This window comes from Arvicanthis niloticus, chromosome 3, assembly GCF_011762505.2.
Source record: "Arvicanthis niloticus isolate mArvNil1 chromosome 3, mArvNil1.pat.X, whole genome shotgun sequence".
NCBI classification, from domain to species: Eukaryota; Metazoa; Chordata; class Mammalia; order Rodentia; family Muridae; genus Arvicanthis; species Arvicanthis niloticus.
In genome coordinates this window covers 84622864-84637444 of record NC_047660.1, presented here as the reverse complement: position 1 = coordinate 84637444, position 14581 = coordinate 84622864, and the positions used below count along the sequence as shown (strand labels likewise).

At 39.2% G+C, this 14581-nt stretch overlaps 1 protein-coding gene across 5 annotated transcripts in view; it reads right to left on the bottom strand.

Moving 5' to 3' along the window:
• Positions 1-14576, bottom strand: part of Parg (poly(ADP-ribose) glycohydrolase) — a 108542-nt gene extending 93966 nt beyond the window's left edge. Inside the window, exons 1-7 of one of the 5 annotated variants that reach the window (XM_076931434.1) lie at positions 14059-14181; positions 8766-8825; positions 7702-7768; positions 6140-7099; positions 5095-5278; positions 1312-1434; positions 1108-1191 (exon numbers count right to left, since the gene is read on the bottom strand). In XM_076931434.1, the coding sequence (XP_076787549.1) occupies positions 1108-1191; positions 1312-1434; positions 5095-5278; positions 6140-7099; positions 7702-7768; positions 8766-8811 (1464 nt within the window). In that variant the 5' untranslated portion in view covers positions 8812-8825; positions 14059-14181. Of the gene's footprint in view, positions 1-1107; positions 1192-1311; positions 1435-5094; positions 5279-6139; positions 7120-7701; positions 7769-8765; positions 8826-14058 lie in introns of those variants that run through there. The other 4 variants (XM_034498044.2, XM_034498043.2, XM_076931435.1 and 1 more) reach the window with 4 other exon arrangements.
• Between the last annotated feature and the right edge of the window lie 5 nt (positions 14577-14581).

Genomic DNA, 14581 nt, shown 5'->3' with positions numbered 1-14581 from the left:
ATTTTGAAGGAGCCAATTTAAAGAGTTTACTACAAAATTAAAAAAAAAAAAAAAGCCAGGGATACTAATGCCCCTTAGCTTTCAGTACAACTTTAAATACAGCTTTACAAGTGTATCACTGGAACACAGTATGTGGGTCATGCTGGTGCACACCTTTAATCCTGGCACCTGGATCTCTGTAAGTTCAAGGCCAGCCTAGTCTACAGAGTGAGCTCCAGGACAGCCAGGGCTACACAGAGAAACCCTGTTTTGGGGGGGAAAAAAAAATGCCTTTTGAAAGGGTTAAAATGTTAAATGTTCAAACTGTACACATATCGTTTTCATGTAAAGAAAATAGGGGAAAAAAACCCACAGGAACTATAAAAGCTTAGAGTTATTTTGGCAGAAACCATAAAACCCAAGAAAGTGATCATAACAAACCAAGCCCCTGAAAGGAAATGAACATCATTTTCATAAATCACAGATACCTGTGTCACTATTTATATAAGTACTATGTTGTTTGGCTATAATTCTCTAACAAAATACACATGTTTTTCTACATGCTATTGTAGATATTAGGGGAAAAATCTAATGATTACCCTATGCTCTTAAATAAAAAATTCACTGCTCATATGTAAGACTAATAAATAATTAAATTCTTAAAGTAATAAGAGCAATAAAAATAGAATATTTAATGTGTATTCTAATCATTGGTAGGCTCAGTTTCCCTTTAGGCAAAAAGTGCTGAGGTCATAATTCTTTCTTGATTTCCTATTAACACATTGCAAAAGCATAATAATTTTAAAACAAACCAAAAAAGAGGCTTAAACTGAAGAAAATTGGACAGAACCAAGAAACTAAATTCTTATTGCTAGTTCAACAAATTATTCTATGTGACTCTAGGCAAGTTATTTACAAGTCTCAATTTTCCAACTTTATTACTAGTGACACTATGGAAACCAACAATTTTTCTAAAGAGTCTTCGTCATAAGTGACAGGACATACACACTGCATATGAAGACTGCTGTCAGCGGGTCTAGTCTATTATGCTCAAAAAATGTCTTTGAGGAAAAAAACGAAAGGACCTACCTCTCAGCCATATAGGAGACAGGATTGAAAAGAACATACCTTCAGGTTCTGGGGTCGGGTGAATTTGTTGAGAAGTGCAGTCTGAATGAGCTCCCACCTACTCCCTGCAGTTCGGTCACCATTCTTACAGGGGGAGAAAAAAAAAAAAAAAAAAAGGCCAGGTCAAAGCATTTTAAGTTGTTTTGCATCACAAACTCAAAAGCCAAACATACTAAACCATGACCCAGGTCCAGTTTTATTTACCTCATCTTCCACAGGGTACAAGTTTTGTTCAGAACAAGGCATTTTAACATGCTTGTTATCCCACAAATCTTTGTAATGTGTTGGAAAAGGTTTTGGAACCTCTCCTGCTCTCAGAAGGTCTACCTGAAATATAATGTCAATTAAAAAAAAAAAAGTTAAGATAAAAACTAAGCATACCTTCTACAAAACAATACAAGTGAAGCAGTTCAAGCAAATGCTATAAAGTGGAGGCCAGCTTCCAGGCAAGAAAGCTCACCAATCTCTCTTAGGATGTTGCCACACCTCACTTTAGCCATCACCATGACCAGTGAATTTTTACCTGCAGTCTGCTACCTTACTGCTTCCCTAAACTTCTGCTGACAGCTTCCTATCTGCCTCTTCTAACTCCAGCAGCTCTAGATACTGACACCCTGTAAAACTCTTCTTCACCTTTTAGAATAACATCTCTGAAAAATAGCCCGTTTTAGAATCTTTGCCCAAGCTCCTATCAAAATACCATTCATTTTATACAAATCAGAAGTATCACAAGTCCAGAAACAGGAAATTATTTCCTATCACAGCTATCTCTATGCTTGTGTGTACATGGTCTCCTCTTTTAATGCCGTTAATAACAGTTACCATCTCCTTACTTTATCATTTAAACCTGAATTCTCAACTCCACAGCTGGCTTTGTTTCCTTCACCATCATCAAGTCTTTAGAAACTTTAAATGAGTAGTTAATATAGTTCTTGGTTTTAGTAGACCACTATCATACGAGACAACACTTGTTTTTCTTTTTGGTGTGTGTTTGTATGTGTTCACACAAGTGCAGATTGCATGAGCAGGTATGTGAACATGCATGTAAAAGCCAGAGGTCATAGGTCAATATTAAGTGCCTTCCTCTATCACTATCCACCTAACTTGAAAAAAAAAAACCATTGTGTTTGTATGACATATGATGTGTGCATGACACATGTGCCATACAAATGGCGAGCACCTTTATCTGCTGAGCCAACCCACAAGCCATCCACCTTAATCGCCTGAAGTTTTTGAGACAGAGGTCTCTCACTAAGCCTGGAGCTCACTCAATTGGCTAGACTGACTGGCTGACCAGTCAACTCCAAGGATTTTCCATATAGGATATACCACTCCCCCACCTCTTAAAATTACAGGTAAGACATTGTCCCACCCAGCTTTTATTTAAAGATTTATTTTTACATTTATTTATATGTATACGTCTGTGTCTAATACCATATGCATAAGAGTGTCCATCAAGTTCAGAGGAGGGTGTCATAACTCCCAGAACTGGAGTTATAAGTAGTTGTAAGCTGTCCAGTGTGGGTGCTGGGACTCAAACTGAGGTCTTCGGTAAGAGCAGCAAGTGTCCTTAACTGCTGAGCCATCTCTCTAGCCCTCTCCTGGTTTTTATGAGTTCTGGAATCCAAACACAGGCCCTCATGCTTATGTGCCAAGCGCTTTCCCAAGTACGTCATCTCCCTAGCCCTAATGCAGGTTTTTACCTTCGATAAAATTAAATTTCTTGAGGAGTAAGTATTTAAATTTTTTCACCAGATTTAAGATAGAACCTGGCATACACATACATGTGTATGTATGCTCTGGTGCAAACATACAATAAACATTAAGTTTTGAGGTTATTTCATTCTAGATAAATAAATGAAATCACACAACATGTTGGTTTTTGGGTCTGTCATTTTCATTTCTCAGAAATGTTTTTCAATGTTCACCCCAATGGTATCATGTATTACAGTTCACTGCAGAGAATAATCACATAACTTTTTTAAGTGAAATATGCTATGAATGAAAGATATGTGATATTATACAGAACTATTCTAGAAAGATTTAGTAGGGTGAGCTGAGAAAGACTTCATTAAGTTTATGACAGCATAGCTGAACTATAAGGAAGAAAGAGAAGCTAACTGGGGCTGGAGGGCAATAGTCACATGATATTATTTCAGTTCATTTTGATCCAGAGCACCACCCAAAGGACCATATATTAGAGGCTGAGTACCCAGGATCTGGTACTATGGAAGGTGTTGGAACCTTTGAGACCAGTTCTAGTGGAAGTAAGTCTCTGACCTCTTCCTCTCTCTTCTTCACTTGCAGAGTGCCAAGAGAGAAAGAAACCTCCTCTCCCCTACTTTCTTGCTGGGTACTACGTAGCCACAGGGCAAGAGCAGTAGACAAAAGCAATCATGGACCGAGTCTCGGAAACCCTGAACCAAAACAAATTTTGCTTCCTATAAGTTTATTACCTCAAGTATTTTGTCATAGTCACAGAAATCTGACCACAAAACTGGAACAAGAAATAGACTCTGTACAGTATCTCATGATTCAGCTCAGAAACATTAGGTATTGGTTTATGGGCAAAATTTGGAGAAACAAGCTAGAGAAAAACTGAGAATGCTACAAACGGGCCATAGTAAGTGATGCAGGTAGCTCAGAAGACCAGAATTCAGATAGGAATGTGGGCAGGAATGTGGACAGTAAAGGCTGTGTTGATGAGGTCTCAGAAACAAAGACTCTATTGTAAATCAGACTAGAGATCATGTGTGCTTCGTTCTGGCAGATGATTTGTCTGTTTTATCCATCTGCTAAGACTTTCTCTGAGGCTGAGTTTTAAAATGGCAAGATTGATTTATCAAATGTGAAAGAAATTTAAAGCAGCAAAACAGTGAAACTGTGCTGTGGCTCATTGTGGTTGCTTTTAACCAGGTTTATAGCAAGAATAGAGAACAAAAAGACCTGAAAAGCTAATAGTTTAGGGAAAAAAGCGTGTGCGTGTGCGTGTCTGTGTGTGTGTGTGTGTGTGTGTGTGTTGGGGAAAGGAAAGTATTGTTGCTAAAGTGAGTATCACCACTAAAAAAAGGCCAAGTACTTTGTACTTGGACAATAAGAAAGATATCTGAGGGCTTCTCAAAAACTTTAAGGCCTTTCCCAGATCAAAGATTAAAAATAAAATAATAAAAAGTAGAGTTTGTTTCAAAGACTTTCCAAGACAGTCACTGGGGAAGAGATCTAGAGTTCTTGCCTGTACAAGGTCACCAAGGAACTGCTTTCCCAGGTTAAGTCAGAGGATTCAAAGCTGCTATAGTGCAGGGGAATCCCATGCCGCTCTCACCAGCAACAGACCTTAGCACTGTCCATGATTTTGATTTTATACCATGTACCAGGAAAGTTATAGAGTCATGGTGGATAATTCTCCTGAGATTTCAAAGCAGAGTCTAGAAGGCCAAGCAGTATGTGACAAGGTCACAGCCCCTGCATGAAGACAATGAAGCCAAAGCTCCACTGGAGACCCTAGGAAACCGACTAGAGCGGGGGAACGATGAAGACAAAAGTAGTTAAGGAGCTACGGAAAACAGGAAATGAGGAGTTACTACTTTATGGACACACAATTTCCATTTGGGAAGATGGAAAGTTCTGGAAATGGATATCAGCGATGGTTGTTCACCACTGTCAATACACTTAATGTCACTGAATCACATACATAAAAATGGTTACAGTGATAAACTTTATATGATGTATATTTTACCACAACTTAACAAAAGGTGAGACTGGTTTCAGACATGTAGACTCTGAATACCTATGAAGTGGTAACGGAGGATAATCAGGAGGATCTAAGAAAAGAGCAAAGATGGACAATGCACTAAACCATAAATAACTCTGAACTTTATTTTACAAAATAACAATACCTAACATGTAGTGGGTGTAAAAATATAATCAACTGGAAAGAAAAGAAATAAAAAGAAAAATCTTTGCTCGTGGGTAAGAGGCGATACCCACCCGAACAGTTACTGTGTGATTTGCGGATGGTCTTAAAGGAGGCAAACGGAGCCCACACCGAGGCATTTTTCTCATTTCCTCAATAGGAGTTCCCAGCCACTTCTTATCTGGAGGAAGGTTAGGTGGAACATATCTAGGGATCTTCCTTTCTGTTCTTTGATGTCTGACTTCACATTGTTCTTTTCTACGGTCAAGACAAATATAGCCAGTCACAAACTATTTACTGTTTCAGTTTTCTTAAATATGCATGTACAAATCTTACAGAGAATATTACTGTCTTTGTGTGACAAACTTATTTTAAAAACCCCAGAGCTCATTTCCAATAGCTCAGAGAAAAAACTTTCAAACATACAAATCACCTTTAAAAACAGAAATGAGAGAGGCAGGCAGATTTCTGAGTTCGAGGCCAGCCTGGTCTACAGAGTGAGTTCCAGGACAGCCAGGGGTACACAGAGAAACCCTGTCTCGAAAAACCAAAAAAAACAAAAAGCAACAAAAAAACAGAAGTGAGTCAAAGATGTCACAGATCATAGAATTGGTTACTTCTTGAGTTTTCATAGAATCATTTCAACAAAGTAACTGAGTATCATAAGCTACAAAAAATACCTTAGAAATTTTCTTATAGAATAACCGCAAAAATATATATTTAAATATACATGAAATTTCTAACCCAAATCTCAGTTTTCTCATTTAGAAAATACAGTATTACATGTTTGCCACCTGTCAGAGCATTAGAAAGTATAAGAGAAGCCTTAGAGGAATGCTAAATAACAACCACAGTCAACAAAATATTCTCATCTTTTAATAATGCCCACAAACTCCATAACAAAGTCCATGAAACTAAACCTGACTACCAAGTAAAGATTACTTCTTGTTTTCTGCTTCTGGCTTTTTAGAATTTATACTTTGAAATCTAGACTTAAATTTAGTTTAGCATAAATTGTTACTAAAATAAATGCAAATAATTTACTATGAATAATTACTTTCTTAATTCCCTCTACAAAATTTAAAACTACATCATGCTACAGGAGGAGGAGGGGATTACCTTCTGTCTTCTGATTTGGGAATTCTCACGAAATGATCTGTAATTTTAGAATCCCTTTTTCCATGCTGCTTAGAACTTCGACATTCTACATTAAGGCTAGAAGAGTTCCCAGATGGCTTGACATTTAAGTCACTGGTCCCAGCATTACTCTCTCCTTCAAACTGGAAATGCAATCTAACTTCACTTCCCTTAGTCAAATACCGTTTCCTAAGATCGCCATCGGCTTCTCTTGCTTGGCAACTGGAAGGTTTATTTGCTGTTTGGGAGGAACGATCATCTTGCTCCTCAAAGACTGGACTTGTTTCTTCATCTGCTTCAGAATCTTGACAACTGTTTTTCGAGTTGTCTACATCCATTGGTGACTCAGGCTCACTTTCTTTCTCAAACGGAGGCGAATCACCTAAGCTACTTTCTTGTCCAGTCAACTTGTCATTTTTTGGTCCAGTTCCAATGTCTTCAGCACCAACATCTGACAGAGGACTCTCTGGGACCACATCCACCTCCTCCTGTTGACAGCCTGTACAGTCTTTCACAGACTGGCAAGATCCACTGCACTCACAGTTGCTTCTGGCTTGCTCATCTCCTACTGTTTGCTTTGTATTTGCAAGCTTTATAGGTGTAAGAAACTGTTGATTGTCTCTGTCTTCTTCATTATCTGTGTCACTGTGGTCATCAGTCCGGGGTGACTGATCAATGTTAGCATTACTAAGCTGCTCTGGTACCTGAGTCATTGTTGGAGGCTCACTTGCCAAAAGCTGTTCTGTATGCTTCCCTTCATTTTGCCACTTGCACATACTTGCAGTCTGCTGTTGGTTCAAATACTGTGTATTCTTTTCTGTGGGTGATTTATCAAGATTTAGCTGAGGAACATTTTCCAATTTTTCCACCTTATGTGGGTAAAAGTTATCTTTCTGTACAGAACTCATCATGGAGTCAATCCTTGTATTGTTGTTTTCTTTGCTGTAAAAGAACAGAAAGAACTAAAACTAATTTATTATAAAAGATAGAAAGTAAAGTGATTAAAGTACTGACCAGCACCATAGTGAGAAGTTTGCTCTCTGATGACCTAAACACACAGCATACTGTTCACTGCTCACCATCTGTGCACTTGTACACACGATGCCCTCCCCAGGGTGTGCCTGGTAAACAGCTACCTTTCCTTCAAATCTTACGGTTACCTCTATCTCATATGTCAAGGCCCAAGCAAAGCTGGTGACTTGTTCTTCTCTATGCTAGCCACCAGTCACAGCTTTACTTGCTCATACCTTCACTGATGCATTCACCTCACGAAGTAATTGTGTTTTGTGTCCGTAACCACTACTGTACATGAGTATGTTAAAGTCAGAAACTATTTCTCTTTTATCTCTTTAACTCACAAATAAATGAGGGTCTTTGCATATAAAAAAACTAAAAAATATTTAAACTTTAAAAAGTTAATGAGGGTAGATGAAGAAAGACAAAAAGAAATTTAAAACAAACAAACAAACAAACAAGAAAAGGCAAGATAAAACAACTCCATCAATATGCTATTCATTTCTCCACACAGAAATTTCTTTTTATACCTTTCTGATTCAGCTGTCTTGGGTCCTTTAGTATCCATCCAAGTGGTAATAGTCTTTTGTTTGAAAACTGCAAAAAAAAAAAAAAAATCAAAATTAAAAATTAAATATATATACATATAAATTTTTTCAAATAGAAAACATATATAACCTATTATATAAATAAGGCCTTTTGCTAGGCTCTGTGAGTTAAACAAAAAATAGCTACTCTTTCCAACTTCATGTATTAAGAGATAAGACAGAAACAACTAATGTGTCAGTACAGAATTGAAAGTGTCCCCTAAAGAGCTGTACAGTCAAATGTTTGAGATCACAGGCTCTGGACTCAGAATATCTGGATTCTGTCTATCTTACTGGCTTCCTTTGTGACTGTGTAAAAAAACAAAAAACAAAAAAACAAAAACACACACTTTTCTCTGACTCAGATTCCTCACTTATAAAGTATACATATTAACTGCATGTTTTATGGGCTTAATGTGAGGTTTGATGTAAAGGATTAGGATACTCTGTGGTATATGCTTAGAAAAATGTTAGTCCTTAACTATTATTATTATTATTATTTAAAAAGGTCTTGACCTGAATTAAGGTTTTTTCTAGAAAAAAAATCAAGATTAAGAAAAAGTGGTAATGGTCGGGCAGTGGTGGCGCACGCCTTTAATCCCAGCACTTGGGAGGCAGAGGCAGGCAAGAAATCTCAGAGGATTTCTGAGTTTGAGGCCAGCCTGGTCTACAGAGTGAGTTCCAGGACAGCCAGGGCTACACAGAGAAACCCTGTCTTGAAAAACCAAAAAAAAAAAAAAAAAGAAAGAAAGAAAGAAAGAAAGAAAGAAAGAAAGAAAGAAAGAAAAAGTGGTAATAAAGATTTCTTGAAAGAGGTAGTATTGAAATTTTGCTTTGAAATTTAAACAGGCAGCAACATAAAAGGAAAGGTACCAATGGCAAAGAAGTAAAAAGAACTGACAAAGGAATAAAAAATATAATTTGAAGGTCACCTAAGACCATATCACAGAGAGCATCCAGAAGGACCCACAGAAACACAAGAAGAAAAATTGGGTTAGAAGTCATACTTCGAGCCATAAGTCCAGAATTCAAGGCTAAGGAGCCCATGGTCATTCATGATGGATAACCTGGAGGCAAGAAGAGCACTTATCAACACAAACCAGTGAGAAAGATCTAGGTCAGTAGTTCTCAACCACCCAGATCATGAGAAGGCTAGCAATAAAGGAATCCAGGACCATGCCCATACCTAATAATTCAGAATCTTTGAGTGTGAGGGAAGAATGAGAGGAGCTGAAATTCTAAACTCTGTGTGTGTGTGTGTGTGTGTGTGTGTGTGTGTGTGTGTGTGTGTACAGTGAACTAGATTGAAAAATCACTGGCTGAGGCACAAAAATAACTTCTTTTGAGATAACTACAATTGAATATAACTATATCACAGACTTCAAGCTTGAAAGACCTGAATGAGCATAATAACACTCAGCAGAAATATGGGAAATAGGAGAATTAATTAGGTATTGAGAAAAATATTATTACATTGATTATGAAATACTAAATTTGAGATGCCAAATGATGACTGAATGGCTATGACCAGCGGCAAAAAAATAAAAATAAAATAAAATTAGCTCAGGAATGGGTGATGCAAAGAAAATACAAATTACATTTTATATAACCATTAGAAATACAAATGCTTGTTTGTTTTAATATACTGGACATGAATTAAATGTGTCTATTTTCTATTAAATCTTAATCATTCTTAGCCATACTCTGGACATAATGGTAACGACTAAGACTCTGAAACTATAAGGCCCCAATAAATTTTGATCTTGGTGTTTCAATACAGCAATAGGACCACACAGATGAACACAATGAGCCCTTTCAGTTCTGGACTGAGACCTCTCTATCTAGTTACCAGCATTATTATGGTCAAGTTATTTCAGTTCTTTTATAAGAATTGTTTATATGGTGGCTTAATAATTGCTTTGGTCTCTGTGGTCCTTTGGTTCAATGGTTAAGAACATTGGGTACTCTTCCAAAGGACCTGGTTTGATTCCCGGCACCAATATGGTGGCTTAAAAATTGCTTTGGTCACCAGGCAGTGGTGGCACATGCCTTTAATACCAGCACTTGGGAGGCAGAGGCAGGCAGATTTCTGAATTCAAGGCTAGCTTGGTCTACAGAGTGAGTTCCAGGACAGCCCAGGCTATACAGAGAAACCCTGTCTCAAAAAAATAAAATAAATAAATAAAAATTTTAAAAAATTGCTTTGGTCATGGTGTCTCTTCACAGCAACAGACAGTGACTAAGACAGTCTTCCAATATACATTAAGTAGCCCACAGAACTTGAACTTCAAGTGATGCGAACCCAGGAAGCCTATTCCAGGGAAGCTTAGGGGGCTATCTGTCTCCTGAATCCTCCCTTTCCCCCCACCCCCCAGCCCCGCTCCCCAGGGAAGCTTAGGGGACTGTCTGTCTCCTGAAGCCCCAACATGGAAAGTTCTTGTTTAGGCTTCCAATTATGATTCCTGAAGCCTGACAAAAATGAATGGGGAAAGGCAAGTGGTAACAATATATCCTGCTATTCAAATATGCCCCAGTCCACATTTGAACCCCAGAGAAAAGACTGCCTTACTCTTTCCAATACTACTACTTCTGACTTCTAAAAGTTTCTTTTCCATTACATCACAGAACAGTAGGGTTTAATCCATCTAATTATTGACGGAAGCATAAAATGATTCCAGGGAATTTCTTTCATTTAACTAGAAATAATCATAGCAAACAAGAAGCAATAATAATAATAATAAAACAACAAATCTGCTGGCTAGTTTTAGGTCAACTGGACACAAGCTAGAGTAATCTGAAGGGAGCACAACTGAGAAACTGCCTCCACAATATCCGGCTGCCTGGAGGGCATTTTAAGAATTAGGTTTTGATGTGGGAAGGCCCAGTCCATTGTGGACAGGGACAGCTCTAAACTAGTGGTCCTAGGCTCTAAGAAAGTAAACTGAGCAAGCCATGGTGAGCAAACCAGTAAGCAGCACCCCTCCATGGCCTCTGAATCAGCTCCTGACTCCAGGTTCCTGCCCTGGATTCCTTCAATAATAGACTAAGATGTGAAGGTGTCAACCAAATAAACCTTTTCCTTCCCAGCTTGCTTTTGATCTTGGTGTTTCATCACAGCAATAGGACCACACAGATGAACACAATGAGCCCTTTCAGTTCTGGACTGAGACCTCTCTATCTAGTTAACAGCATTATTATGGTCAGCATTATTATTATTTCAGTTCTTTGAGTTTGTTTCCTTACCTAGGAATTCAGTTCTCTACTTATGAGGAGTATATGTATTAGTAAGAATACAAAAATAAGGGCTGGAGAGATGGCTCAGTGGTTAAGAGCATCGACTGCTCTTCCAGAGGTCCCGAGTTCAATTCCCAGCAAACACATGGTGGCTCACAACCATCTGTGATGGAATCTGGTGCCCTCTTCTGGTGTTTCTGAAGAGAGCAATAGTGGTGTACTCATATGCATAAAATAAATAAATAAATCTTTAAAAAAAAAAAAAAAAAAAGCATACAAAAATAAGAGAAAACACTGTGTCCAGGCTACAAAAGAATTATTCAATAAATACATTCTCTCCCAACACTTAAATCCAATCTCTTTTATAACTGACATGATTCTGCACATCACTCACACTTTCAGCCACTTTGGTTTAACAAAGTGATCGAAATAGTTAAAAATAAACATAAAGGACATAAAATACTGTAAGATTCACCTACATTTTCAAGGAGTACCTCACTTCCAGGAAGTCTCCTATAGCAACCCAACAGGTTAAGTTATTTGCCATCAGAATGTGAATAGCATGCTGAGTTCTGCGAAGCAGAGATTTGCAAGATTTCAATCAATATATGAGATGTATCCATGAAAATAAAAAGATACTGAATAGGCTTTCTCTACTCCACCCACTTCTAGGAAACCTATATGTAAAAAACTTAAATACCAAGTTCCAGAAAGAATTGTAAGATTTGCAACAATGGTTTAGTATAAAAATTTAGACTTTGAACATTCTGTTCACTGGTGCTTTGGCAGGTATACAGAAAACACCACCCATGAGAATATTAACTTGATTTCTCTTTGGCAGAAAACTTAAGGTCCAACTAATGAGAAAAAGTTAGTAGCCCCAACAGCTCCCAGCAAGCATGCAAATAACGTTAGTAAGACTGTTAGTTAGTCACAGAAGTCAGGGCCATTACTATAGTTCTTCAGTTCCTACTCCTTTATAGCAAAGTTGTCTGAAATCTACATCCTAAATTTAAAATCCATTCATTGCTTATACCCTTAAGTACTTCATTTATTGGACAACTGCTCTGTATTTTCTGAAACTGGTCACTCTGGTTACAGTATAAACTTTCTATAACCCAAAGTTTTACAAACTAAAAATGATAAGCATTTATTAAATCAAACAATAGAAAATAAAGGAAAAGAATGTATTATACAAATTACACATATAAGGATGTTATTTCATGAAATATTTCAGTCATAAATATGGCATATTTATTATACTAAGTTACAGCTATTTCTGAGTACCAGAAAAATATACAGTGGCCTAAAGTTTAAAAAGCCCCAAAGCTACTGCTTAACCCATCTTTCTAAAACATTAACCAAATGGCATTCTTTTGCTTTGTTTAAAAGCTTCCGGGAGGCTCATTAAATACAAAATAAAGTATAACTCCTTTAAATGGCACTTAAGTTTGCCCACAATAAAGCTCACCTAAGTCTTCTGCTACCCCATTCTCCAGGTCCAACAGTATTTAGGTATGCTGCTCCTTCTAACTACATTGTATCTACCCGCTTCATTTATACTAGACATCCTACTGTTTCAAGACTTGCATCAAGCCAGAGGCAGGAATGTACCTGATTAAGGCCCTTTAATTTTTGTATTCGGGAGGCAGGTCTGAGCTCCAGACCAGACTGGACTACTCAATGAGTCCTTGTCTCAAAACAAACAAACAAGAACAAAACACCTGCTTCAAGTCTGCTTCTTAGTGTTCCCAAGAAAGACAAGAGTCCACTCTTTGTCTTGGTCTCTGCCTGGTCACTTACACTGCGGACCGATGCATGCTTTCAGCAATGTTCTTGGCTCTGCATGAAAGAACACAGCTAGGCTTTTCTCATACTCACTGAGCATTTCTCTCAGACGTCTCCTAAAAGGCTCGAGTTCCTAAAGGACCGCTCCTTGGTTGCTTTACTTTCTCTATGGCCTGCTAAACTACACTTATAGCTACCATTACACTTTAACGCCAAGAACTGCTCAATTTCTCAAGCATAGGTGTATTTCTTGAGGTAGAAAAAGGCAGCATTCCCTCCAATATGTATCCACTTCTGTTCCCTACTGCCTGCATCAGAGTCTAAGTGCAAATCGTCTCCCATCTGGACCAACTCTTTTAGTCCTGGGGTTTCAACCAATTTTTCTTTTCCATTTTCTATACACCAACCATATACAGACAGTTCAAGAAAACAAGTTTAACCAAGTTGTTGTCTTCCCCGCCCCTACACACATACACACACACACTGAACACTCTTTAGTGGCCTTTCACTGCCCTGAAAACATAAAATTCAAAATCCTTAGTAATGTCCACAGTACTGTCTATACTTCAGCAGAGTAGGATTGCTTTTTCCTAACTCTTTACAGCCCCTCTCTCGCTATTCTATGTACCAGCTGCATATCTGAAGTACCTCTTTACTCTTTCTTCTCCAGTACTCACAGTAAGTACAGTACTCACAGTAAGTACCAAATCTTCTGGACTACTATCTTTGATCTTATCACTAACTTAAGTATACTTTACTCCTACCAAAACAATGGCTTTCTCACGAACAAGAGCATCCATTATTCTCTGTTACACATATTTGACTTGTGTGATTGTTTATCTCTCCGCATAGATTTTAAAGTATGAAAGAAGAGACCAAGTTCCTCGTGTTCAACATCGTGTGCCAGGGACAAATACAATGTCAGCAAGCTAAGGCTAACAGCTCTGCACTCTGGGAAGTCAGCATCTGAGTATACTGCAAGAACTTTACGATTTCTGGAGATTTCTGCTTTACATACACAACTAGACTCCTTTAATAGGGCAATTTCTCTATCCAAGCTGAGGAAGGTGAGGTCCATCCGGTTAGCAACTATCCATCAAAGTTTTCCACACCACACATGCCACTAGAAAAAACTGCAACCCTCTCTCCTACGAGTGGCATCTTGTGATTGAACAACGGGGTCATCAGAGTGGTAGACACAAGATCAGTAAGTGGTGACTGGAGTCCCATGGTCCTCACACTGAAACAAGGACAAAGATTTTTTATTTTCCCACGTACCAAACGAGGTGGCGCTGCCTCTGTGCGGTCCCGCCCGCCCCGAGACGCAGGCTGGCGAGGACGGTGGGACCCTGAACTGTACGGGAGCGTCCTTGGGGTCGAGAACGCGCCTCTGCCTGCCAGGGAAGCTCCGGGAGTCCGAGGCAGTCGGCGCAGAAGTTCCAGCGGCAGCCCAGCGGGGCCGCTTCGTGCAAGGCTCACAGCCGGGGCCCGCACTCATGCTGGGACCCGCAGCGCACAGTCCCCGGGCCGGCCCGGGCGGAGAGCCTCATTCACTAACCCTGACAGGGACGGGCTGCGCCTCCTTCTCGGCGCCCCCCGCACCATTCCCTCTCTGCAGCGGCCCGCTCTTGAGGCTGCTGCTCCTCGGGCCTCCGAGCCAGACCCTCCCTGCGCAGCCGCTTGCCTCCGCTCGGCCACAGGGAGCCCACCTGCCCTGGACGCGCCGCTTCCACTCAGGCTCGGGCTCCGGCTCACTTTCCCACCACCGGAAAGCAGCCGTCTCGCGCTTCCGATTTCCGGG